Source organism: Eriocheir sinensis, chromosome 29, assembly GCF_024679095.1.
Source record: "Eriocheir sinensis breed Jianghai 21 chromosome 29, ASM2467909v1, whole genome shotgun sequence".
NCBI lineage: Eukaryota > Metazoa > Arthropoda > Malacostraca > Decapoda > Varunidae > Eriocheir > Eriocheir sinensis.
This window is the reverse complement of record NC_066537.1, coordinates 6,074,405-6,101,404: the sequence shown is the minus strand read 5'-3', so window position 1 is coordinate 6,101,404 and position 27,000 is coordinate 6,074,405. Positions and strand designations below refer to the sequence as shown.

The window sequence follows — 27,000 nt, the reverse complement described above, 5'->3', positions numbered from 1 at the left end:
AGTAACTATACATCTTTACTTATATATCTATTTATCTTTCTATCTATCTAATCTTATATCTATCTATCTATCCATGTAACTTTTTTTTTTTTTTTTTTTCATTTCTATATCAGTCTGGGTCTGAATACAGGTATTTTTCCCCTTTGATATCAATTCCATGGTTCTCAATAATAATAATAATAATAATAATAAAAATAATAATAATAATAATAATAATAATGAGAGAAGCGACATGACGGTGGATGCTGTACCTTCGAGGGATTACATTTTTAATTAAACATTTCGCCTCCCTAATAGGCCTACACATAATTATTTGACAAGGCTTTCGTACGTGGGAGTTTGGTGCATTTCTAAAGGTAGTTTTATGACCCTGGTGGTAGTTTGACCCTTCTTCTGTACCATGAACTTAAAAACGCATTAGAACCAGACTAATCTCCTTTTGGCCTTTGAAAATAGTTGATTTGAGGGGTGGAAAGTCCGTATTCTTGGCATTTCTAAGGGTAGTTTTATGACCCTGATGGTAGTGTGACTCTTCATCTGTACCATAAACTTAAAGAAACACTCATTAGAATCCGATCATCCAAGTACGCATATTTGACTAGACTTTCTCAGGAGTTTTTGGCATTTCTAAGGATATTTTTATGACCCTGATGGTAGTGTGGCTCTTCATCTGTACCATAAACTTAAAGAAACACTCATTAGAATCCGATCATCCAAGTACGCATATTTGATTAGACTTTCTCAGGAGTTTTAGGCATTTCTAAGGATATTTTTATGACCCTGATGGTAGTGTGGCTCTTCATCTGTACCATAAACTTAAAGAAACACTCGAATCCGATCATCCAAGTACACATATTTGACTGGACTTTCTCACGAGTTTTGAACATTTCTAAGGGTATTTTTATGACCCTGGTGGTAGACTGACCCTTCTTCTGTACCATGAACGTAAAGAAACACGCATTAGAACCCGACTTATCTCCTTTTTGGATTTTGAGAGAGGAGGAAGCGTCAGAATACCTGGGCCTTCGAAGTCTCCATTTCTAAGGGTATTTTTATGACCCTGGTGGTAGACTGCCCCTTCTTCTGTACCATGAACGTAAAGAAACACTCATCAGAACCCGACTGACCTCCCTTTCGGCCTTTGGAAGAAACGGAAGCGTCGGAGAATACCGGGGCTTTCGAATTAAGTCTCATTACGTAGGAGTTTGGGGCATTTTTAAAAGTAGTCTTATGACCCTGGTGGTAGATTGACCCTTCTTTTGTACCATGAACGTAAAGAAACACGCATTAGAACCCGACTGATCTCCTTGTTGGCCTTTGGAAATAGTTGACATGAGAGGTGGAAGCGTCTAGCCGAGAATACCCAGGCCTTCGAAGTCTCCTCGTTACATCTACCGTTTTCTCTGACAGCCCAGGACGAATCTGTATGCCTTGGGAGAGACACCGCGATTACATTCACCACGTTTGGAAGGTGTCGAGGGCAATACAGATTAAGGGAACACGGCAGCAAACACAGCAAACACACGTTCCCTGACTGACATTGAAGAGGGCCGTTCCAAGAGGACGTTCGTGCTACCCTTCAAGGTGTAGATGTGTGTACCTTGAACCTTTGCTGAGCTGCTTCATAAATACGTAATTACCTAAGTCTACGCAATACTAAATAGTACTACTTCTTCCGGTTCTCGAATTTACAACACAAAATAGTTCTAATTCTCGTTCTCAAATCTACGTACAACACAAATTCCTCCCCTTTGCATCTATATAAAAATTCATGCAACTCAAATCCTTCTCGCTCTCGAATTTACAACACAAAATTTAATGTATTTCTTCCCGTTCTCATACAACACAAAATAGTTCTCGTTCTCGAATTTTTAAAACAACAAATATCTATAGGCCTATATATTCTTCTTTCTGTGCTCTACTATTCAACACAAATTATATATATCCCCCTCGTTCTCGAATTCACAATACAAAATACTTCCTCCCATTATCTCTTATACAACACAAAACACTTAAATTCTACCTATTGTCCACTTTACAACACAATTAAAATCCCTCCCCCGTTCTCCGCTCCTCCCTCGATCCACACTTTCCCTTTTTACTTTTTTTTCCCTCTCGTTCCCGTTGACGTCACCTTCGCACATGACTCTGGAATAAAGAGCTATAACACTGTCTTGCATTGCTAATAACTTGGAAAACACGGTGCACTAGGAGAGAGAAGTTATATATTGCGCCTACGAAGAGTCCCCGTGTAAAACTAACCTAGGGAGATGTTGTAGGGTGTTGCAGAGGTCTCGGTAGGGTACATGAGGTAGGGTGATGGACAAAAAGGAGAAGGGAAGTCCACAACCCGAGGGAGACGAACATGTGATCACTCTGTGTTGCTAACGCGGACTGGCAAGCGGAATAAACTGACTCGGGTTGACCCTTTGCTATGTACTACTGCTACTACCTCCACCTCCCTCTCTCTCTTCTCCTCCTCCCCCTCTTCTCTCTTCTTCTTCTCCATCTTACCCTTTTACTCCTATATTCTTCCTCTCTCACACCTTTCCTCAGCATCCATATCCGTCTTCTTCTCTTCCTCCGCCTCCTCTTCCTCATCCATTTCCGTTCTTCTCCGCCTCTTCTTCCTCCTCTTCATCTCCCTTCTTCACCTTCATCTTATATCCTCTTCCGCCCTTACACCTTTCCGTAACATCCTTATAATTTCTTCTCCTCCTCCTTATCATCATCATCCTCATCTTCCTCTTTATCTCATGTTCTGGTAAAGTAAAGCTCTAAAGTTTTGAACATTTCCTCCTCCTCCTCTTTCTCCTCCTCCTCCTCCTCCTCGATCTCTTCCTATAGGCCTATCTGGTTGTTGGAATAGCTGTGTCTACATGACTTAAAATAAAGGTCAGAGCTAGGTTATAGAGTTCGTGCGTAAATGCTGAATATATTGATCGGGAGAGCCATTGAGATCTATATATCGTTATCATCCATTTTAACACCGAGCTTGGAACATTGATCGCCATGCTATAGCCCTCAATCATCATTCAGATTAGCCTCATATCAACTCATTCAACTCATATCAACTCATTCAACTCATATTCAGCTCGATCATATTCAACTCATATATCAACTCATTCAACTCAAATTCAACTCATATCAACTCAAATTCAACTCAAATCAACTCATATTCAGCTCAAATACACTCATATGTTCAACTCATTCAACTCAAATCGAGTCATATCAACTCATATTCAACTCAAATCAACTCATTTTCAACTCATATATATTCATCTCATATCAATTAACTTATATTCAACTCAAATCGACTCATATCAACTCATATTCAACTCAAATCAACTCATATGAACTCATATTCAACTCAAATCAACTCATATCAACTCATATTCAACTCAAATCAACTCATATTCAACTCAAATGAACCTCCATTGGGGTATATCCCCAACGAGATACCCCCCCCCCCAAAAAAAAAAACATGTCAATTCATATCAACTCATATTCAACTCAAATCAATTCATTCAACTCATATTCAACTCATATTCAACTCATATTCAACTCAAATCAACTCATATCAACTCATATTCAACTCAAATCAACTCATTCAACTCATATTCAACTCATATTCAACTCAAATCAACTCATATCAACTCATATTCAACTTAACTCATTCAACTCATATTCAACTCATATTCAACTCAAATCAACTCATATCAACTCATATTCAACTCAAATCAACTCATTCAACTCATATTCAACTCATTTTCAACTCATATCAATTCAAATCAATTAACTCATATCAACTCAAATCAACTCATCAACTATTGTCAACTCATATTAACTCATATTCAACTCATACCAACTCATTAGGTTAAATCTAAAGTCCTAAGCGTATTATCATGAGGAATGATTAGTAAAATAACGTCATTGAAGAGAAGAGAGGAAGAATAAAACGAAGAAGATATATCTAAAGAATTGAAGATAAATGTAAAAAGATAGAAAATACAGAATAATGTTAAATATAAAGTCCTTAGCGTGTTATAATGAGGAATGATAAGTAAAATAACGCCATTGAAGAGAAGAGAGGAAGAAAAAGAAGATACAGGTCTAAAGAAGAAGATAAATGTAAAAAGAAGATAGAAAATATAGAATAATGTTAAATATAAAGTCCTAAGCGTATTATAATGAGGAAAGATAAGTAAAATAACGCCATTGAAGAGAAGAGAGGAGGAAAAGGAAGAAGAAGAAGAAGATACAGGACTAAAGAAGAGGAAGAGGAAGAGTGGCTTGTTTGGGGAAGGCGAGGATAGAGAAGGAAAAAAGATCCCTTATATTCCTCTTTACACAGCTCTAAGTCATGGTACGGACCCCAAATCACATTCTTAGGAACCTCAAGACCCTAAGGCCACTATAAATAAGGCTGAGGAGTGTGTAGTGAAGGTGTTAGAGGAGATATGGTGCCTGGCCGGTCTGGTTTAGGGAGGGCCGAGAAATTGGAGGTGTCATTAGCAACGTGTTTTAGTGGAGATTTTAATGGCGGTGATGCTTGCAGGGGACTAGGATTCTCTGTGTGTTAAGGGTTAAGGGCGTAAGGTAAGGCGAGGCCCCAGCATTTGGAAGGTGCGGCCACAGGGTGATTTTTTCAGTCCCGCAGGGGTGTTCAGGGCCACAGGGTAGGCAGGCCACGCCCCCATGTAGTTCAGCTCCATCAACTCAAAATACCACAAACACCTTCATATTATGGTATTATTCCAGATTTTCACCCGTCTCACTGCAAAGAACACCCTGGTGCTGTATGATGTATTTTGTGTCCATACAAGACACTGACTTATTGCTTTTCCGTTGCAAATAGAAGGGGGTCGAAGACCCTCCCACTAGGGGGCTCGAGGGGGGCAAAGCTCTCCTGTTAGAGGTATCGAAGGGGGCAAAGCCCCCCGTTAGGTAAGTTACATCAAGTTAGGTTTGGTTAGTTTTAATTTGTTCGGCATGCAGTGTGGGGTGGCTGAAATACACAGCGCAGGGCGGGACGGGACACAGAAATATGTCGCTTTGCTGTTTATCATTCATGCGCGCTGGGGGAATACACAGCAGGAAGACATTAATGTGCCTGGTTTTGTTCTAGTTTGGTCACTTGTGATCTTTGTGGACAGTGAATGAAATATAGAGACAGTAAGCAAGTTGAACCTCCCTGCGAGTTATTTTGCGGTGGCGGCGGTGGGTGCACAACAGGCAGTGAAAAGTCTAATTTTACTAGTGATTTAATGATTTGCAACAAAAACAGTTAGCAAATTATTTCATAACACACCGAAAACTACCAGAAAAAAAATAGTTTCATCCAATGGTGTCCCACGGGTGACAATCTGGAAATTTACCCATATTGTAGCTAACGGACGATGTATCGCTCACTTTGTACACACTTACGTTTCTACTCACACAAGGAGAAAAAAAAAGTACCTCTGAAATATCAGGTAAATGTGTGGTTTAGCTCCACCCCCTCGGAATACTATGTATGTCTTCATATTATGGGTGAAGGATGAATTATATGCTCCTTAACAATAAACTGAAGGTGCACATGGTTTGGAACTAACCTAACAATTATTCCAGTGTCACCGATGCTTAGAAGACAACTGGGAGGGGGGGGGGGGCTGCAGTTTGGGGTACAGCATTAGGTTTAGTTAGGTTTGGATGTCAGGTTATAGTACGTTTTCTTAGGTTAGTTTCCAAGCATGTTTGTCTCCAAATTATACTGTAAGGGCATTTATTGTTGCTTTCTGTTAAGGTTATGCCATGTTTAAAGTTATACAAAAATATATAGATTTTTATTTATTTCTTTATAGTTTCATCCCCGTGGTAATTCTGTTTTCCCTTGCTCCCCTTCCAGGCTCACACAATCCTTCTCGTGCAGCCGGGACCCAAGCCAGAGACGAGGACATTTTCTGATTACGAGAGTGTCAACGAGTGTATGGAAGGTTGGTTGTGGATAAAGCAGCTGTTGTGGATGGCGGAGACAGTCTTGTCCAGTTCATAGAATATATCCGTTTCTCTCTCCTTTCCTTCACTTTATCTTTTTTTTTTTTTTTCAGTGATGTTTTTTTTCTATGATTTTCCCACTTATAATAAAAGTATTACACCTTGCAGTCATTGGCAGATTATTTAGCTAAGTCTCTTCCTTCCATCTGTTTCTCCTTTACTTTATCATTTTTTTACAGTGATATATTTTGTTATGATTTTGCACTTCCTCTTCATTGTCAATGCCTAGCTTTTTATTTTTGTAAGGCAAATAACAAGAGTAATACACCTTCCAGTCATTACCAGACTATATACCTTAGGCCCATAATATCAAAGTCTTCGGAACCTTAGTACATATATTCTTGCAAAAGTTGTAGGGGTTTCCATGAGTGGCTTCTTGATACAAATATTTAAAAAGGCTCTCGCAAAAGTTGTAGGGGTTTCCATGAGTGGCTTCTTGATACATATATTTAAAAAGGCTCTCGCAAAAGTTGTAGGGGTTTCCATGAGTGGCTTCTTGATACAAATATTTAAAAAGGCCCTCGCAAAAGTTGTAGGGGTTTCCATGAGTGGCTTCTTGATACATATATTTAATAAGGCTCTCGCAAAAGTTGTTTTACATAGATTTACACAGAAAATCAAACCACACAGACCCCATGGTCCAGACTAGGTGGTCTGTCCTTAAACCTAAGTGATTTTACATTAATCAGAAGGCTCCTAAACGTTGCATTTCTACTCTAGTTGATATTAAGTTGAAGGAAGTGACGGTCGAGCTTGTTTTTGAAGGAGTCAGTCGTGTTACACTGGACCACTGATGGTGGAAGCTTATTCCATTCTCGCACTACAATGTTGGTGAAGAAAAATTTGGTGCAGTCTGAAATTACTTGTCTACATTTGAGTTTTACGCCATTGTTCCTCGTGAGCAAAGTGTCATCGATCATAAACAATGTTGATCTGTCTACATTCGTGAAACTATTAAGTATTTTAAAACATTCGATCAATTTTCCTCGGAGGCGACGTTTCTCAAGAGAGAACATGTCAAGGGTAGAAAGCCTTTCTTTGTAGGATTTGTTGCGCAAGGAAGGGATCATTTTCGTTGCCCGACGCTGAACACCTTCTAATTTAGCAATATCCTTTGCATGGTGAGGATACCAAAACTGTACCGCATATTCCAAGTGGGGTCTGACTAAACTATTGTAGAGCGGGAGTATTACATCTTTATTCTTGAATAAAAAGTTTCTTTTAATGAAGCCCAACATTCTGTTCGCTTTATTTGCTGCGTCGATGCACTGCTGTGAGAATTTGAGGTTTGACGCGATTTTGATCCCCAAGTCCTTGACGCATTGAACGCTTTTGAGTTTAACGCCGTGCATTTCGTAATCGAACTTCTTATTCCTCGTTCCAACTTGAAGGACCTGGCACTTGCTTACGTTAAAGGGCATCTCCCATCTATCCGACCAAGCTGAAATTTTGTGCAAATCCTCTTGGAGGCTTTGCCTGTTCCCGTCAGTGAGAACCGAGTTACCAATCTTTGTGTCGTCTGCAAATTTACTAATGCGATTATTGAGTCCAACATCCACGTCGTTGATGTAAATAATGAAGAGCACTGGGCCAAGAACCGAGCCGTGAGGGACGCCACTAGTGACCGGCGCCCACTCTGAGTTAAATCCGTCAATCACTATTTGTTGTCTGTTGCTCAACCAATTCGCGATCCATTGGTGTACTTGACCGTCAATACCTATTTGCTTTAATTTGTAAAGTAATTTATGATGTGGGACTTTATCAAACGCTTTCTGGAAATCAAGATAGACTATGTCCAGTGATTTGGTTACATCATAAACAGTGAAGAGGTCGTTATGAAAGGTTAATAGGTTTGATAGGCAGGATCTTTTGTTTCGGAAGCCATGTTGTGAGTCCCCAATTAATGAGTGGCTTTCAAGGTAACTCACAATTTTGTCTCTAATTATGCCCTCAAGTAGCTTACCTACAACCGAAGTTAGACTAATGGGCCTGTAATTACCTGGTACTTTTTTGTCTCCTTTCTTAAAAATCGGTGTCACGTTAGCCTTTTTCCAATCTGAAGGGACGATGCCTTGTCGCAAGGACATATTGAATACAGTTGTGAGGGAGGAGAGTATTTCGCTCTTTGTTTCTTTCAGCAGAGTTGGATATACTTTGTCAGGTCCAGGACTTTTATTTGTTTTAAGTGATTTGAGGGCTTTAAGGACTTCATCGGGTTTTATTTCAAAGTTAGGCAATGCATGCTCAGGATTTACATTAGTACTGGTGTTGGTGGTGGTGGTGGGAGGACTGTTATTATTAAACACCGAGGAAAAGTAATTATTTAATAGGTTTGCAACGTGTTGGCTGTCAGTCACTAGTGCACCGTCGCTGTTTGTTAAGGGTCCAATTCCACTTCTGATTGCCTTTCTGTTGTTTATGTAACTGAAGAAGGATTTCGGATTATTTTTACAGTTGGCTGCAATATTTTCTTCATATTTACGCTTTGCCTGACGCACTAATCTGTTTACTCGTCGCCTGGCATCATTGTAGAGTCTGATGTTTTCAGGCGTGCTTTGTTCTTTCTTTAACCTGTAAAACAATTTTCTCTCCTTGACTGAGTGTTTAATTTCGCTATTAAACCAAGGTGGGCTTTTATTAGTGTTAATTTGCTTCTCGCACAAGGGGACAAATGTGTCCTGCTGAGCGAGTAAGTGATTTTTAAAGCTTAGCCAGGCGTCCTCTACATTGCCATCATCTGATAGTTGCATATCTATTAGTTTCCATGAGTGGCTTCTTGATACATATATTTAAAAAGGCTCTCGCAAAAGTTGTAGGGGTTTCCATGAGTGGCTTCTTGATACATATATTTAATAAGGCTCTCGCAAAAGTTGTAGGGGTTTCCATGAGTGGCTTCCTGACCCTTATGGTAGTTTTGCAAGGCTTCCATGCCATGAACAGAAAAAAACACTCATGACAACCCATCATAGCTCCTCTCTGGCCTTGAAAAACTTTTGTAGGAAGAGCCCTGAACATTTGATAATATGTGCAGGTCTTTTCTACCACAGAGTAAGAGCAACCTTCTTTTATTTCCAAAGAGGTATAGTGATGCATTTTTACCCTTGCCCTTTAAGAGTGTTGGAACAGCCTTCTCTTCCTGTCCCTAAGCAGGTGTGTGTAAGATCTACGAGGAGCACCTCAAGCGCATGAACCCCAACACACCGAGCATCACCTACGACATCTCCCAGCTCTTCGATTTCATTGACCAGCTGGCAGACCTCTCATGCCTTGTGTAAGTGACCTTGTATGACCTCTCGTTTCATTTTCTTAGTTGACTTTTTTATATGTTTTTGTCTTTCCCCTTGAACTGTCTCCCTTGCTGTAAAAAAAAGAAAAATAATAATAAGGTCATGGGGAGGAGCAGAGAAGTAGGGTTAGTGGTCTTGGCAAGGAGTAGAAAGGTAGAGTTAGTGGTAGTGGTGGTCTTGGTGAGGAGCAGAGGTAGAGTTAGTGGTCTTGATGAGGAGCAGAGAGGAAGGATGTAGTGTCACGTATTGGTGACATTGAATAACCAGTTCTGCTCTTCACTGGGATCATCAAACAGTATAGGGAGACTAGCACTTGAGTGGGACTTATTTATTAGCAAAGGTGTATTGTTGAGAGAACTGGTTTCGTATCCTCTGGTCAGGTTTTAGTTCACAGTTGAAATTGACAACGCATAAACACTAAACGTCTCACACACGTCCGCACACATACACACCATGACACACTATATACACGTATACACAAAAAAAATACCCTCATGACAGTACCAGATTCATTTAGCACCGTTCCATTCACAGGTACCAGAAGAGCACCAACACCTATGCACCTTACAACAAAGACTGGATAAAGGAAAAGATCTACATTCTGTTGCGGCGTCAGGCTGCCAAAGCAAACTAAGAAATGGAACACTGCTGCCGGGGCCTTTGCAAGCACCTGGGAGCCTCGGGAGTGGGCCTTCCCTGCTCCCTCAGATTCTTCATGTCTCAGCGTGTTGCGAATAATCTTTAAAGCTGGGTTACCATCCTCCCATAACACTTGCTCACTGCTTCTCACTCTGATACCTGGAAATCACTGGCCTGCATCTCGTGTCGTAGAGGTTGTGGTGCTGCCGAGCCTTCCCGCAGTGCAATATTCAACTTATCCAACAAATTTAGAGTTAATTGATTCAAATGAATGCCAGAATTTGAACAGATTAAAAGTATCACTATAAACTGGAAATTTGGTTATTTTTCGGGAAGAGTTTGTCATTCATGTGCAAGCATCTGCCAGCCAGTGAGTGGATTCTTTGTTGCCTTGTCCTCCCGTAGCACCAGAGCTCTGCCACACAAGCACATTTTTTCAAGCAAGAGCTGCCCAGTCTTCTTGTTCCACTGCAGTGCTCCTTGAGATTAGACTCAAAGACAATTAAGAGATTAAAATTTTGCACACTTACATGATATTAAAGAATTACAAGTATAGGGTGCAAGAGAGTTTATCAGTGCTGGCGTACAGGAAGCTATTGGGAAAAAACGTGAGTTCCAGGTACTCAGAAACAGGTGTTCCCGCAGATTCCAACCCTGGAAGTTGGGAAAAGCCTGTGGCAGCAGTAACACAGTAGTTTCCAGTTCATTTCTGGGAAGAACAGTACAAATCCACTGGCAAGGCACGTGACAGCTGCCGGTGGTGGGAGTGTCACGTCCAGAGTGTCACATGCCAGGGGGGTTGGGGTAGGGCGACGCATGGTACCCGGTGTGACCAGTCTCCCTCACTTTCCTATCCACGGTCTTTTTTTCCACTGATGGCGTGGGCTGCTGTGCCCCCGTAGCAAACAAAGGGAGGCAGAGTCACTGGGCAGTCTTGAGGTGTCCGTGGATCCTACGCGAGCTTTGAATGTATCTTCCATGTTTCAGTCTTCTGTTACCTGTCCAGCTCTGGGATGAAGGTAAACTTGTGTTGCAGTGTGTCTTCTGCTGTGCTGGTCAACATGCAGCACAGCAGACGCAGAACAAAACAAATCAAGATGAAAAACTTTACTTTCTGTGGTTTCTTTGTCCTGGAAGAACATTGTCTTACTTCTGAACTGTACCAATAAAAGTTTTCTTTGCTGAAGGGTTTATTTCACGGTGAGGCAAGCCTTTTAAGCATACAGATCATCACAGCATTGGATTCTTTGAGTGTATTAAGAGCAAAGTAATAAGTATAGCAAATTATCACTTCCATAATGCACATACACATTAAAATACATATAATCTTAATTACTTGTTAAATATTAAGTTCTGAGCAAAAGGCGTGTATGGTAGTGGCTCTCTGAAGGGAAAGGTGCGGACTGAAAGGTTTGCAGACTGACCAGATGACGACCATGGTTTGTGACACTTGAATAGCATTGCCGTACTCCGTCCTAACTCAAGAAGAGGATATCAATTTTTACTTAATTCCCTTTAGTCCCCCTTCTATTGATCATAAATGCAGAAAATGGCTGGTCAGTTCCCCTTACTCTATTCCTAACCTTTCCATATAACACTTGGATTGAGTTGGCATGTTAGGTCACTCAAGAAGAGGTTACATCAATTTTTACTTAATTCCCTTTAGTCTCCCTTCTATTGATCATAAATGCAGAAAATGGCTGGTCAGTTCCCCTTACTCTATTCCTAACCTTTCCATATAACACTTGGATTGAGTTGGCATGTTAGGTCACTCAAGAAGAGGTTACATCAATTTTTACTTAATTCCCTTTAGTCTCCCTTCTATTGATCATAAATGCAGAAAATGGCTGGTCAGTTCCCCTTACTCTATTCCTAACCTTTCCATACAACACTTGGATAGAGCTGCCATGTTACATCACAATAAACATTACAGAAGCAGCAGCGATTCAAGGTAACTTCCATTAAGGCAAAAATAATTATAAACTGACAGGACAATGCACCTTGCAGTTATTTTGTGCTCCTAGAGATAACTATACTGTTTGCATGAGTGCCCTGAACTTGATACATTGTGCTAGTGTTGCTGTTGCATATGGAGGGCACAGCTTCCTTGGAACAATATCATCTGCCTGCTGGCCTTGGTAGAGTACTGCATATGAAGCACCAGAGACTAACACTTAACACACAAGGCAATGAGTAATTTCTGACACACTGATTGGGGTGTTCCATCATGGCAAAGTAATTAGTGTGGTTATATGGCAGGGAGATGATGCAGGAGTTAAGAGTAATGAGAAAACTGCAGTAGAGGAAATTTTGTTCATAGTGATGTTTTATGATCTTACACTACTCACTTTGGTTATGAAGTATCTTATAATGTGCAAAGTTACATCCTCGGGTGTCTTAAGGACCTAGGTTGTGGTTGACCATTGCTTAGGTGAACAGATCTGTTGGTGTTATGTCCAGACTTAATGTGTGGGGGTGTTTCGAGGACAGTCGTGAACACCAGAGAGCCTTCCAGTGGTGCGGGTCAGACATCCACCTTATCACACACATTTTGGAGGGAAGGACTGAGATCACAGCGCCTACAATTCCTTGATAGCGGTGATGGCTTTGCAGGTCTCCGTGATGAGCCCAGCCAAGCTCTGCGCCTCATGGATGCTGCTGGTGGTGCACAGCTGCCCTGACGCCCACACCAGCTTGTCACGTAAAGCTGCCACTGCCTCGCCTGCGCTCTCCGTCAGGTCAACACCATACACTGTTAACCTGGAATGTGATAGTAGAACATTTTTTTAGAGTAAAGGAAGCAACTCAAAGGCAAACAAAAGCAACAAGACTTGAAAGTGTCAGAAATAGAGGAGGACTAGCACTGGACCGAGCAAGATGAAGGAGGATCATCGCAAGTTCGAACCCGCGAACGTGAGAAGATGGAATATAAACGAAGAAAGAGAAGAAGACAAAGAAGAAGAAGAGGCCTCGGAACTCACGTATTCTTTGCACTGTGTCGCTGCGAGGTGGGGGTGTTCGTGGATGAGGTGGCCGCCGACTGTACGGAGACGGGCGGCTGGTTGTGCGAGGTGGCGGAGGGGGGTGACGCTGTGGTGGTGCTGGCGGACGTGTGGTGTGGCTGCTCTTCGGTGGTGTTGCGGTGTTGTATCTCCTCGACTGTTCTCCGCGCTGCCTCCTCACTCACAGCTGCAGGGAAGACAGGTTGATTGACTGATTGATTGACTCATGGCTGGAGGCAAGACAGGTTGATTTATTGATTGATTGAACCAACACCGACATTGAGCCAACCCCAGACTCACCAGGGTTGTCCTTTTTGGTGTCTGCGTCCACCTCTAAACAGCCGATGCAGTACTTGTTCTTGAGGCGATCCTCCAGCAACACACACTGGCACATGCAAGTGAGAAGACGAAGCAGATAGAATAATAGTTTACGACTTTTATTTACAGCGCTGATATCTCGTCTCCTACTAAATCAACTGCTCCTCTGTTATCATATACATATTCCACTAACCTTGAAGCTTCTCAGAAATTAGTAGGAAAGAGCGTAGAGACCAAAACAACTGCTAAAATGGTTAATAATACCCTAGGATTTTCAACCCTTTCAAGTAGAGAGTATCAAGCCACCTCTCCACCCAAAATTGACCTCTCTTCTCCCCTATCCTTTTTTCCTTAGTTGATGCAGTGTATAGCGGACTTTTCCATTGATAGTTTTGTTTTTGTCCTTCAGATGCCTCCCTTGCCTCCCGAAATTGACCTATCTTTCGGCCACTCCTCTAACTCTTTTTAGGAGCAGTGATTAGCAGGATTTTTTTTCATTATTGATTCCTTTTTTTATGCCCTTGACCTGACTCCTTTGCGGTAAAAAAAAAATAAATAAATAAATAAAATAACCTCAGACTACCCACATCACAGACGGCACAGGTGACGGCCAGCATCTTGTAGCCCTTGAGCAGGTACTGTCCCATGATGGAGCTGATCTTGTTGTTCCGCTCCCGCCGCGCCTCGATCACCTTCAGCTCCGACTCCGAGGGCGGCTGCCAGTTATAGTCATCCTCCAATTCCGCCATGGTGCCTCCTGCCTGCCGGGGGAGTGGATGACGTGGAATAAGTGAAGGATAAAATAAGTAGACAAATACTGATAGATGGAGAGAAGAAGAAATATGTAGAAATAAAAGAGACATATAAAATAAATAGATATATAGAAGGGGAGGGAGATAGATGAATAAACAGTGGGGAAGAGAAGAGAGGTGATGGATAGACATATGAAAGGAAAAACTTTAGTGAATGAAGGGAAAGAATAAGTGGATGAAGGGAAAACACAAGTGGATGAATGGAGAAACAAGTGGATGAATGTAAAAAATGTTGTGGATGAAGGGAAAGCTAGTAATAGAAAAACACAAGTGGATGAATAGAAAAAATATTGTGGATGAAGGGAAAGCTAAAATCATGGAAAAACACAAGAGGATGAATGGAGAAACAAATGGATGAATGGAAAAAATGTTGCAGATGAAGGGAAAGCTAAAGTAATGGAAAAACACAAGTGGATGAATGGAGAAAAAAGTGGATGAATGGGAAAACACAAGTGGATGAATGGGAAAACACAAGTGGATGAATGGAAAAACATGTTGTGGATGAAGGGAAAGCTAAAATCACAGAAAAACACAAGTGGATGAATGGAAAAAGTATTGCAGATGAAGGGAAAGCTAAAGTAATGGAAAAACACAAGTGGATGAATGGAAAAAGTGTTGCAGATGAAGGGAAAGCTGAAATCATGGAAAAACACAAGTGGATGAATGAAAAAAGTTGTGGCAGTCAGCCATGTCCTTCGCTGAGATGGGTGAGCTTCTGAAATAATACCCTAAATCTAACCTAATATGCCATAACCTGACTTGTGGCCTGCTGATGAAAGAAACATTTGCCTAACTACGTAATCATCAATTTTGCAAAACATATATACGGGGAACAAAAAGTTATGTGACAAATCTAAGGGATAACAATTGTCAGGTTTTATGGCTACCTCTGCCCTGAGACTAACCTGATTTACACAGTTATTTTGTTATTGGGAATTTTGTGAACCATAAAAGGACACCAAGGAAAAAAATATATATAGGCCTGCTCAAAGAAGCCCTTCGTTAATCCCACTATGGAATGAATATAAAATGCCCTTTCAAGTCTTCTCCTTCCTCTGTTTCGTAGGGTTTTGGCTCACCTTTATTATCAAGGTTTAGGGCAAAGGGAAAACCAGTGTCACGTCTGAATAAAGAAATATCTGAAGGCCTTGTTGTGGGAGTACTGAGTGACTTATTTAACATCAAGTCCAGGTTCAGGATTATGCCTTTGTATCGGGTTTCTAATAAATTTTTTCAATACTCCATGCTGCCTCGGCTTTTCTGTCATTATTAAAACTTCTGTAATCATACTTTAACGTTATATACCGACTCAAAGAATATATAATAGCTTCATCAATCCGTTAGAAGACATACGAGGGTGACCAACATTCTTTATTTTTCAACATTCCAGGCTGTCTCGGTTTCTCTATCGCACTTAAAACTTCCATAATCGTAGTGTATTTTTATATATACCCCAAAATAGCATATAATATCCTCATAAATCCATTATAAACCATACGAGAGTGACCAACATCCTTTATTTTTCATGATTTCTCAACACTCCACGCTGTCTCGAACTCCCTAACACTCCCAAAACCTCCATAATCGTACTTTACACAAAAATATCCCCAGTAAAACCATTTAACAGCCTCATAAACCGCTAAAAACCCACAAAACCGAGACCACCATTTCATATTTTCCAAGATTTCTCAACACTCCATGCTTTCTCGATCTCCCTACCACACCCAAAACCTCCATAATCGTACTTTACTCTAAAAAATACCCCCCAAAACCATCTAACAGCCTCATAAACCCAATAAAACCCACAAAACCAGGAGCGAGTCAGGGGAACCAATTGCCAACCCAAGCGAGATCCCACGGCTCGAGGAAGGGACAAGATGGCAGCTGCTATTTTCGCGGCTCCTGGACTGATAACTCGACCGTCTGGCCTTATTTTGTGCTGAGGTGACCCGTGTGAGTGTGTCCGAGGTCAGTGAGGGGCGGTCAGGGGTCAGGGGTCAGGGATGGAGGCGGCGGGAAGGAAGGCGTCTCTTGTCCCGTCTCGGCCGCCGCGTGTCGCCATGTTTACCCCTGTCTGTCACCCTGCCACCCCTGTCCCCCTGCCATTATAGCTTTTTTACTGTGTTTTTAGCTTTTATATAGTCATGGGTTATGGGTTATGAGGTCTGGTAGGTTATGGGTACTGTTAGGTTAAGAATAGTTACCCCTGTCTCACCCTGCCACCCCTGTCATTATAGTTTCTTTCCCTTGTTTTTAGCTTTTATAGTCATGGGTGATGGATTATGAGGGCTGGTAGGTTATGGGTACTGTTAGGTTAAGAATAGTTACCCCTGTCTCACCCTGCCAACCCTGTCATTATAGTTTCTTTCCCTTGTTTTTAGCTTTCATATAGTCATGGGTGATGGGTTGTGAGGTCTGGTAGGTTATGGGTACTGGTAGGTTAAGAATAGTTACCCCTGTCTGTCACCCTGCCACCCCTGTCCCCTTGCCATTATAGCTTTTTTTACTGTGTTTTTAGCTTTTATATAGTCATGGGTGACGGGCTATGATGTTATGTGAGGTTTGGTTGGTTGTATGTATTGTTAGGTTAAGAATAGTTACCCCTGTCTGTCACCTTTCCACCTCTGTCCCCCTGCAATTATAGCTTTTCTACCTTGTTTTTAGCTTTTATATAGTCATGGGTGACGGGTTGTGAGGTTATGGAAGGCTTGGCAGGGTGTGTACATTGTTAGGTTAGGATTACTTCAGCCACCCCAGCCATGTCATTTTATTCATTTCATTTCTAGGGGACCCGCAGAGGGGGTTGTGCGGGGGATTCAAGGGGCCAGGACAGGATTAGGATGAGGAAAGGTATTGGGATATGGTGAAGGGCCAGGATTAGGGAGACAATGATTGATGATCCTATTCCTAAATATGTCAAGAGTGGGGCTATTAACTACATGAGATGGGAGATGATTCCACTCTTGGATGCTGCGGGGAAAGAATGAATATTTGAATGTACCGTACTTGTGTTAGTCTGGTAAGTGTGGTATTTAAGGTTGTGGTTGCCTCTAGTGGATCATGTAGTCGTCAGGTGTAAATAAGTGTCTGTTTATGTCTACTACCGTAAATTGTTTGTGATTTTATATCTCGTCTTGTCTTGTAGTAGTTTAGTTGATGTTCATCACGGTCGACTTGGGAGTCCACCGCCCCTTAGTTCGAGCTTACCTATTTCAAAGTATGCTTGAACTTATCTTAACCTAACAGTACAGAGCATTAGCAACAAAGCACCATTATCTGTTTAGCATTTCCTTTCAGATATGGCAGGATGTGTGTCGTCCTATTCCTAACAGTCCACACTCTGTACTGTTAGGTTAAGACTGGTTCAGTAATCCATGCCTTCCCCTATCCCATGTCACTTACTCCTCACAGTTATACATTGCCATGAAAAATGATAAATAATGAAAATAATATCGATAGTGCAATGATAAGTTTTCAATATACATCAGGCAGCCTCCCGTTCTAATGATATAACTCTTTTTCCTGATAGTTTTTCATGTGGCAAATTAATCGGACATTCGTTTTTTACCTGCAACATATAATATCCTCATAAATCCATTATAAGCCATAGGAGAGTGACCAACATCCTTTATTTTCATGGTTTCTCAACACTCTACACTGTCTCCATTTCCCTGACACACCCAATACCTCCATAATCGTCTTTTACTCTTAAGTGTTTGTTTGTTTCCCCCCTCAACTACCCCCACAATGACCCCCTGCCGTGTCGTTGCAGTTCCCATTGGCTCCATCACCATGTCGACCCCAGCGTTCGGGTGTCCCTTCTGTTCGGCCATCTTCGCGGAGGAGGACCGGATGTTATGCCACTTCCTGCAGGAGAGCAAAGTAGGTGGAGGTCATGGGTGCAGTAGTAATTATATTCTGTGCTTATAGACATCTCAGCACCTCAGTTTGTCTGTTTAAAAAGACTCTTATGTCATTTGCCTTGGTCTGATCGTGTGCTAGACTTGCGATCTTGTGTGTGTTTGTATGTGCGTGTGTGTGTAAGAGAGAGAGAGAGAGGGGGGAAAGGTCAGGTTATGAATGTCCTATTATCTCTCTCTCTCTCTCTCTCTCTCTCTCTCTCTCTCTCTCTCTCTCTCTCTCTCTCACTTCACCTTCATTCCCTTAACATGTTGGCTTCGTGTTAGAGAGAGAAAGAGGGAGAGGGAGAGAGGCAAGGTCAGGTTACGAATGTCTCAGTATCACCCTCTCTCTCACTCTCTCTCACTTCACCTTCATTCCCTCAACATGTCGGCTTCGTGTTAGAGAGAGAAAGAGGGAGAGGGAGAGAGGCAAGGTCAGGTTACGAATGTCTCAATATCACCCTCTCTCTCACTCTCTCACCTCACCTTCAGTCCAGTCCAGTAATAGGCGTGGGATTGCCTTTGTAATGGTTCCCACTTATGACTTATTCTTGATTGTTGATTGGCGTTGTTGTGTCTTTTAGTTTTGTTCAATTTTCTTTTATTTCATTCCCTCAACATTTCGTCTTCGTGTTAATGACCCTCCGCCCTCAACAGGATCGCGGATGTAGCCAGCAGAAGGGCAAGGACTTCAGGGGGCCAGATGACAAGAACAGCCAGAAGGAGGTGAATATCATGCTTCTTTATACCCTTAAAACTAATGTACTGCGGAGAAGGAAGACTCGATACCATATTATTATTTTTTTCGTATCTTTATCCTCTTTACTTCTACTTACCTTTCTGTATTATTACCTTTGTCGTTATTATCTCTATCCTGTTATGCTTTTTAATACCCTACAAACTAACACTGAAGAGAAGGAAGACTCATTATCATATTATTTGGCTTTTTATATACTGTATTTATCCTCTACTTCACACATTATTAGCTCTATTCTACTTGTATTTAACTTTACCTGCTTTATTATGGTTTTTGACCCGTCCGCTGCGATGGCACGGATTTGGCCTTCACTGGTAGCCTGGTAACATATACTCCCAGGTCTTTCTCTGCCTCTGTGGTGGAGAGTGGAATGTTTCCCATGTGGTATTGGTATGCTGGATTTCCCCTCCCAAGGTGCAGGACTTCACATTTTTCTTCATTGAATTGTAGCAGCCACTTTTTGTTCCATTCCTGTAGCTTGGTGATGTCTTCTTGTAGGAAATCTGCAGTCGGGTTAATATGGGAAGGGAATATGAAAGGAAAAGAGTGATGACCTGATTCTGATGACCTCTTTAAACCCAGACGGTGCAGGTGGAGGTTGGTGATGACCCGAGCAAGCCCCAGGTCATCACTCCACACGGCAAAGTTCCTCCGCTGGGTGACCGAGCCATCAAGGAGGAGATCATTATTGAGGAGTGCGAGGACGATGACATTCCGGATGAGGAGACGAAGGTAAGGCGTGGTGCGGATGAGGTGAAGTCTGTGGATGAGTGATTGGATCTATTTTCTATTTGGTAACAGTGTAGAGATCAGCTGATGCGGGAGAGAAAGAATCTTTAGTAAAAATTATCATCCCTACTTGTTAAAATCCTTAGTAAAAATTGTATCTCTAGTTGTGAAAATCCTTAGTAAAAATCTTCCTATCCCTACTTGTTAAAATCCTTAGTAAAAATTGTATCTCTAGTTGTGAAAATCCTTAGTAAAAATCGTATCTAGTGAAAATCCTAAGTAAAAATCGTATCTATAGTTATCAAAATCCAAAGTAAAAAGCTTCCTATCCCTAGTTGTAAAAATCCAAAGTAAAAATCTTCCTAGCTCTATGTTTTAAAATCCTTAGTAAAAATCTTCTTATCCCTAGTTATATTTATAAACATTTACCACTTCATAACTTCAATTTTGATATACAGTAACAGTTAACCCGGTAGCTGCGGGGATCACGTTTCTTAAAAGTCCCTCTAAGCGAGAAAAATGAGAAAAAATCATCACTCACGCAAACCATTTCATAATATATATCAACGCATTTGTGATCACTTTATGCATCATCTATTTTAGGGGGTTTATATCATGGCAAAAATTTGGCTCGTCGCTGGTACGCCGTAAAGCCACAAATTTGGCCCGTCGCTGCTACCGGGTTAAAGGACCAACTTGTGAGAGAAAAATGTAAATCCAGTCTATTCCATTATTTTTAGTGTATTCTGTTGCCTTTAGCAGTTTTGTATATCAGTTACGTACTTGTTGAAAGGAGTGCATGGATTACAACAATGCGGGAGAGGGGTGGAGGACGCCAATGTCTTTTCTTACCTATACATAAGCTGATATTTGCTTTGATCCTTTGTCTTCCTATAGATGGAGATGGTGTGTGGGGCCGACTTACCACACAGCGAGGAGGACTTGGGTTGCTCCTTGGCTCGCAGCGCTGGGACCAACATCCGCGTGCCGCCCATCAAACGCGCCACCAAGATCGAGTACAAGAAGATGGTTGAGGGGCTCGCCGACATGAAGAGCATCAACCACATTCTCCCGGTGTCCCAGATGCAGTCCACTCTTCAGTACCTCTCCCAGCACTCGGACATGGTGGTGGAAACGGATGTGGGCAGCTTCGACTTGCACCGGATGAGATACATGGATTTCCTCCACCAGCTCCACCTCAACCGCATTCAGATCCAGGAGGAGAATGAGTGGTTTGGGGAGAGGCTAATGCTGCCTTTCCAGTGCGAGGAGAGCATCGATATGGAGGCCGTTTATAGATTCCACGAGCTCATACAAGACAATAGCTGCTCCGTTACCGTTGGCCTCCCATCCTGTACTGCCCTCGTGTCCGATCTGATGTCGCTCCCGTGTGACCGCTGGTTCACCGACGGCCTCCTGGACTGCTTTGCTCACCTCGTTCGCCAGTCAGCTGTCTGGCCAACTGAGGTGTTCAACGTCACCGAGCTGGCCGAGGTGAGTGAGGTGTGCGCCGTTTTGGAGGAGCGACACCCAGACCAGTCAGGGCTACAGGTCATTTTCTTGCTGCATGTCGGAAAGGCGGAGAACGAAGCCGCTCAGACGCTCCCCAATGACCGCCTCTACACTGCCAGCCACTTCTCATTCGCCCTCTTCAGCTTCGACCGTAACGAGGTGGTATACGCCGACACCCTAGGCTGGAGCGTGCCGGAGCCGCTCTACTTCATGATGGACGAGTTCATCGCCCACTTCGGTCTGTCTGAGCCGACATTCTCCTGCCTCCATGACCCTGAGAGCTTCACGGACGGGGAGAGCCACATGTGCTCCAACAAGTGTGCACGGCTGTACCCGGTGGAGCAGGCAGACTCCGCGTATGGCCTGGCAGTTGTGGTGGGTTTCTGCCTTGCTGCGGTGGACAAAGATGCGTTTGGTCTCATCACGGCGACGGTGCGGGAGATCGAGCAGCCCAATAAGCTGGACTACCTGCAGGACATCACGCAGTACTCCAAGTTCCTGCGTCTGGTTCTCATCACCTGGCTCATGCAGGGGGACATCAACGTGGCCATGCTGTACCAGGTGCTTGAAGACTCATCACCTCGCAGAACGCCTCGCTACAGCGCACGCCGACGAAAGAAAAAAGTACCATTCGGAGCCAGTCCAGAAAACAGCCCTGAGCGAGAGGTGCCCAGCGTCAGCGTGGGTCATAGCCCTCGCAGCGGCGGTGGGGGGTCACGCGCTACCCAGCCTCCGGAAGAACTCAATTTTGAAAATGTGAATGACCTCCTGACCAAGCCTCCGGAAGTGGGCTACCTCAAGAACTACTCCTCCCTACGCGTCCGCTTCTACCTCAAGAACGGGAAGATCGTCACCAAGAGGTTCAAGTGCAACGCAACGGGCAAGAAGGACCAGCGCGCCCTCAAGAAGGTTCAGGACTACGTGGACCGGAAGGATGTCTATGTCTACCTCAAGCACCAGTCCGGGGTCCTTCCCAAGCACCGGAAGAACTGGCTCAGGAGCAGAAACGAGGCCGTCAACGCCATCCTCCTGAAGGCGGAACTCGTGACGCAGGGGGCCGGCAGCTTGAGACTCCGCTGCACACTCAAGAACGGCATCACAAAGTCCAAGATATACAACGGGGAGAAGGACGACCCCAAGATAAGGTCTGAGGTGCTGGAATTCCTGAGCAGCCGGATGTGCGAGGAGTGGCTCAAGGAGGAACGGAAGTGGATATACGACGAGGAGGTGAACCCGGGTGTGGAGACGAGAACGTACATCGACACCATTCCGTTCGACGTCAAGAAGAAGTGCATCAAGGTGGACAGGCGCGTGAGGCCGGTGAGCGACGCGGGAACCCTCTCCGTGTCCGTCGAGGCTAATCCAAACTGGGGACGTCTCCATCGCTACGACGAAACGTATGTCATGAAGGATGAGAAATTCCGCCCTCGGGACCGCTTCATCGCAGTGACCATGATCCTGCAGTGCGCCTCCTTGACGAGCGAGTGCCGGAGCGACTGTGGCATCCCGATCAAGTCCATCACCACCCACGGGAAGCTCTGCAGCGGGTGTCAGCTAAACCTTGACTCTGGGCGTACGTGCGAGGGATGCTTCACCACGGACAGCCCTCACTGGTACTCGAATGATGTCGCCTCTACCCTCTGCAATGCCTGTTATCGCGCGAACGGCCGACGCAAGACCCAGCGACGCAAGGACAAGATCCACCATCCTCACCTCAAATGCAAGTGGAAGCTGAAGTTTGAGCTTGACCAGGACCTTAAGGCTTGGAAGGTGTACAAGGGGGCTACCAACGACTTCTACCACCACTTAGAGCCAGTCGGGGAGCGGAAACGACCCACCTGGACTGAGCGCGACGTGTGGGACAAGGCGCGGATCCTGTCAAATGCCACCGCTCATGAGATCTATAACTCCATGCAGAGGGAGATGCCGTTGCTCCCCTCCTCGGACCCCAGCAACGCCTCGCAAGCCCTGGGGCAGATCACGCGCCGCTGTAAGAGCATCGACAAGAAGTATCTCCATCTCGCCATGAACTGGAGGAAGGACCCAAACCCAACCTGCTCAGACTGGAGGAAGGCTGAAAAGGTACTTGAGACGAATTTCGAGAACATCCTGCACTACCAGCGAGGTGATAAACTCCTCAACCGAGAGTACCGGATCATTCTGGCAACTGACGCAAATCTGTTAGCCCTGCGCGACCTGGGACGGGAGGTCATCGGGGTCGACTCCAAGGAAGACTTCATGAACGGGTGCTTCAAGACGCTCTACGTGACGTACTATGACCAGGCGGGGCAGGAGGAGGTGGCGGTCTCGGCGGTGTGCAATAAGGAAGCAGAGGACACCTACATGCTGGTCTTTCAGATGATCGCTGCGAATATTCCCTGCAGAGACCCAGCCTGCAAACATCCCAAAGTCCTCCACATCTACAATGACGAAAATGGGTTCTTCTGGACGCGGCCGTGCTCCTCCAAGGTCGAACTCCAGCCGTTGGTGCAGCACGAGAACAAGAACGAGTTGAGGAACGCCGTCACGTACATGCTGTGGTTCTCATCCCTGTACAACTTCAACACCCTGGAGACCGTCAGGGCACAGATCTGCTCCCTGGAGAGCATGCACATGTACCTGGCCCCCATAGAGCTGGGCTTCAAGTGCGTCCTCATGGCCTGGAACAATGAGATGAGGAAGAGGCTCGAGCACAGCTACAAGGAGTTTATAATGAACTGTATCCCGGATCCACTGATCAGTCACGCCAACAAGGAGGGATTTAATTTCTTCCTCAACAAATTGTGGTTCGACACGCCGTGGAGCGACTCGTACACGTGCCAGGTGGTGTTTAGGGTGCCGAGTGCCTACCGGAAGAACGGGTTGTTGTCCATCGAGCACCTGCCGGAGAGGAAGGTGAGGGAGGCGGACGAGCCGGACACCAGCGCCAGGAACAAGAGGATGTCACACTACGTCGTCAAGATGCTCAACAAGGTCCTGCACCGCGGCATCTTCCAGGACGAACACACTGGTGATGCCAAGGGTGGCTTCGACGACCGCAAGGACCGGGAGATCCTGGCCATCGAGAAAGCCCTGAGACTATCCGAGGTGGGTGGCGTGGTGTGTCACCCCGGCTGGGAGGAGCACGGCTTTGTCTCGGTGGCGGTGGAGCAGTCCGATGACCTCGATGTGGACTTGGATGAGGAGGAGGTGCCCATCTTGACCAACCCGGCGCACACGAAGAAGCTGTTACAGATGCAGATGGAAGAGGCGAGTGGGGATGTGACAGCCCGAACCAACACACAGAACACACACCTGAAGACACTCGCTCTCGACCTCTACCGGCAGGAGATCTTGCGGTACGTCCCCCCGCGTGTGAGGTCTAGCGTGACAACCAACGAGCACATCTGTAACGTCCACCTGCGGTCCTGCACATGCTACACCTTCATCGACCGCGGCCAGATGGAGCTCTGCAAACACCTCTTCGCGGCACTCATCACCACACGCCAGCTGGTGGACTTAGAGGGCGTGCTGGCGGAGGCTGCTCGCTGGTGCCCCAAGATCCCTGTACCCCTCAAAACCTACGTCAACTTCAACAGGACCATAACACTGCCCGGGTACATGGCCAACAAGGTGGAGTGCTTGCAGGATGTGTCGCGTGTGGCCACCGAGCAGGACCTTGAGCTGGCCAGACAAGGGCAGATCCTACGAGTCCTCCATGAAGCCACCTCCCCCTCGTCCTCCTCCAAGAATGGCACCTTCCAGGCCCAGGACGGTTCAGTCGTGGTGCGGAAATACGCCGTCACAGACCTTGCTGACCCCTACTGCCCAAACATTGACTTCCCTAAGAGCCTGCGGGGACGGCGGAGCGGAAAGGCCAACAAGAAGGGGCTCAAGCGCTCCCTGGAGACGGACGCGGCCACGGAGGCGGTTCAGGAGGAGACCAAGAAGATGCGCGTCGGGAGCGGCGAGAGCGAGTGTCAGGAGTTTGGGGAGAACAATGTCTTCTATGTCACCCTCCCAGATGACACGGCAGAGGAGCTGCAGGAGGTGTCAGGGTCGGAGGAGTCCCGGGAGGTGCGTGAGGGTGACGCCAGCATGTACCACGCCAAAGGGTTTCCTTCCATAGTGTGTGGGCGGTGCCTGGACGAGAACAAAGGTAGCCCACAGTTGTGTTACTCACCCGGGGAGCTGCAGAGTCACATAGAAAAGGAACACCCGGATAAAACACTCGTGTGTGCCTTCTGCTACTTCAACAATGTGTCCGTGCGGTGTGGCAGCGTCAAGGAGTTCAATGACCACTTAATGCAGGAACACTAGCAGCTTGCAGGGACTCAGTTGTAGGATGTTTGTAAGTGTGTGGAGTCTGGACGATGGCGGTGTGTGCAGCCAACAAGGGACAGTTTTCAGGCCTACAGTTGGCAGTAAGTTGTGTTTACTTTCCTGCCCCGTGAGAGTGAAGTGATGTCTGGCCTGTCAGTGTCATGCTCATCAGTTAATAATGTGAGGATGTCTTGTGTCACAAAGCACATAAACACACAGATGCAACAGCAGCAGCCCGTTCTACGACACGCACCAGGCTCAGGACACTTTACACGTATTGTCCCGGACTTGTGAAGTTCAAAGAAAAAAAGATGCAAAGTTCGCCAAATTTTCCTTCCTGTGACATCTGAGTTGTTTGTCTCGGCCACCGAGAAGTACAATGCATTTGTGCCGTTATGTTAATTTTTTAATAGTGTGTACATTAACGTACAATTTAATTTGTACATTTCCTTGACAAAAATTAAACAAATAAAAGCCCTCAATGACTGTAAGACATGTAAGTGGAGCACAGGGATAAGGGCATTGAATGGGCAGTGCTCAGTGTGACTTTCCTTACATTTAGTACTTGAGGTGGAAGGGAAAAGTAGAGGAAGGACTGCAAGCCATGTGTGTAGAGTGTAGAAGGAGCGACCCGCCTTTTGTTCAGTTTTGGGCAAAACATGTTTTAAACCAACCACCACTCTGCACACCCCACACCAGCCAACCGACTGATAAATCATGCAATATTGGACCTATGAATCACTCGCTCTTAGGTCACTTTTTCCTTGACGTGCTTCACCCCACGACTGAGCAAGATTTCAATGCTGCCAGTGTTGCCACCAAAAACAGAAACCACATTAAATTATTTGGTCACTCATTTTACGCTAAACGCCTCATGTTATCAAAGTTCATGGTGAGTGGAAGTCCTTGTATTAGCCTTGTCTTGCTTGTGATTGATTAAGGAAAGAGAAAGAAAGTGGGGCAGGTTCTGGTATTGAGTTTCGTGACATTTTTTTATGGAAGATTTCAACCTACCCTGTATATGTAAATTTGTGTACATATATTGATAAAGTATTTCTGTAGTATTTATTGGTTTATTTCTGCATCATATATTCACCAGCTGTTGTAGAAAGGGAAACTATTAATGATACTGAACTGACACACTCTAGATTCTGATGTATTTCTGTATAATATTTGATAACCATAATAAGAGAAACTATTTAATCATTATACTAAACTAACACATTCTAGATCCTGCCTAACTATTTAACCCAGTAGCAGCGATGGGCCAAATTTGTGGCTTTACTGTGTAGCAGCGACAGGCCAAATTTGTGCCATGATATAAACCCCCAAAAATAGATGATACATAAACTGATCACAAATGCATTGATATATATTATGAAATGGTTTGTGTGAGTGATGATTTGTTCTCATTTTTCTCGCTTAGAGGGACCATTAAGAAACATGATCCCTGCTGCTACCGGGTTAATCATACTATACATATCTAAATTCTAATGTATAAGTATTTCTATATCACTTCACCATATTTACCAACTATAGGAAGAGAAAGTATTTAATCATGCTAAACTAACACATTCTAGATTCAGACATGTAAGTATTTCTGTATCATATTTACCAAGTGTAGGAAGGGACACTATTTAATTATGCTATACTAACACATTCTAGATCCCGACATGATGTAGGAAGACACACATATATACCAAA

At 44.3% G+C, this 27,000-nt stretch overlaps 4 protein-coding genes across 9 annotated transcripts in view; 2 read left to right on the top strand and 2 right to left on the bottom strand.

Moving 5' to 3' along the window:
* The window catches only part of LOC127004893 (uncharacterized), a gene marked incomplete at its 3' end in the record, with an annotated part of 49,057 nt that extends 46,641 nt beyond the window's left edge, over positions 1–2,416 (bottom strand). The window contains 1 exon segment of the mRNA XM_050873107.1: positions 2,263–2,416.
* Positions 2,417–4,217: 1,801 nt separating this feature from the next.
* On the top strand, positions 4,218–11,144 carry LOC127004898 (enhancer of rudimentary homolog). 2 transcript variants are annotated; one of them, XM_050873113.1, is made up of 4 exons: positions 4,218–4,366; positions 5,888–5,975; positions 9,187–9,307; positions 9,858–11,144. In XM_050873113.1, exons 1-4 carry the CDS (start codon positions 4,364–4,366, stop codon positions 9,955–9,957), a joined length of 312 nt encoding a protein of 103 aa, XP_050729070.1. In that variant the 5' UTR covers positions 4,218–4,363; the 3' UTR covers positions 9,958–11,144. The 2 variants fall into 2 exon arrangements, with proteins under 2 accessions (XP_050729070.1, XP_050729069.1); XM_050873112.1 differs by having other exon boundaries at positions 9,184–9,307.
* A 1,116-nt stretch (positions 11,145–12,260) lies between these two features.
* Positions 12,261–15,310, bottom strand: LOC127004896 (protein ZNRD2-like). The gene is made up of 5 exons (XM_050873109.1): positions 15,174–15,310; positions 13,870–14,043; positions 13,265–13,349; positions 12,944–13,151; positions 12,261–12,722 (listed from the first exon to the last, which is right to left on the bottom strand). Exons 2-5 carry the CDS (start codon positions 14,029–14,031, stop codon positions 12,542–12,544), a joined length of 636 nt encoding a protein of 211 aa, XP_050729066.1. The 5' UTR covers positions 14,032–14,043; positions 15,174–15,310; the 3' UTR covers positions 12,261–12,541.
* A 583-nt stretch (positions 15,311–15,893) lies between these two features.
* LOC127004890 (uncharacterized) lies at positions 15,894–26,360 on the top strand. Of its 5 annotated transcripts, XM_050873103.1 has the most exons (6): positions 16,148–16,166; positions 17,016–17,113; positions 17,867–17,976; positions 18,654–18,722; positions 19,336–19,485; positions 20,380–26,360. In XM_050873103.1, exons 3-6 carry the CDS (start codon positions 17,887–17,889, stop codon positions 25,291–25,293), a joined length of 5,223 nt encoding a protein of 1,740 aa, XP_050729060.1. In that variant the 5' UTR covers positions 16,148–16,166; positions 17,016–17,113; positions 17,867–17,886; the 3' UTR covers positions 25,294–26,360. The 5 variants fall into 5 exon arrangements, with proteins under 5 accessions (XP_050729059.1, XP_050729057.1, XP_050729056.1 ...); XM_050873102.1 differs by lacking the exons at positions 16,148–16,166; positions 17,016–17,113 and adding an exon at positions 15,894–16,038; XM_050873100.1 differs by lacking the exons at positions 16,148–16,166; positions 17,016–17,113 and adding an exon at positions 15,896–16,047.
* Positions 26,361–27,000: the final 640 nt, after the last annotated feature.

Coding starts and splice junctions, on each gene's coding strand:
- LOC127004898 (XM_050873112.1), top strand. Junction 5,976..9,183: donor TGTCAACGAGTGTATGGAAG/GTTGGTTGTGGA, acceptor CCTGTCCCTAAG/CAGGTGTGTGTAAGATCTAC. Junction 9,308..9,857: donor GCAGACCTCTCATGCCTTGT/GTAAGTGACCTT, acceptor TTCCATTCACAG/GTACCAGAAGAGCACCAACA.
- LOC127004896 (XM_050873109.1), bottom strand. CDS start 14,031: ATGGCGGAATTGGAGGATGACTATAACTGGCAGCCGCCCTCGGAGTCG. Junction 13,350..13,869: donor TCACCTGTGCCGTCTGTGAT/GTGGGTAGTCTG, acceptor TGCATGTGCCAG/TGTGTGTTGCTGGAGGATCG. Junction 13,152..13,264: donor CACCAAAAAGGACAACCCTG/GTGAGTCTGGGG, acceptor TCTTCCCTGCAG/CTGTGAGTGAGGAGGCAGCG.
- LOC127004890 (XM_050873102.1), top strand. CDS start 17,887: ATGTCGACCCCAGCGTTCGGGTGTCCCTTCTGTTCGGCCATCTTCGCG. Junction 18,723..19,335: donor ACAAGAACAGCCAGAAGGAG/GTGAATATCATG, acceptor CTTTAAACCCAG/ACGGTGCAGGTGGAGGTTGG. Junction 19,486..20,379: donor TTCCGGATGAGGAGACGAAG/GTAAGGCGTGGT, acceptor GTCTTCCTATAG/ATGGAGATGGTGTGTGGGGC.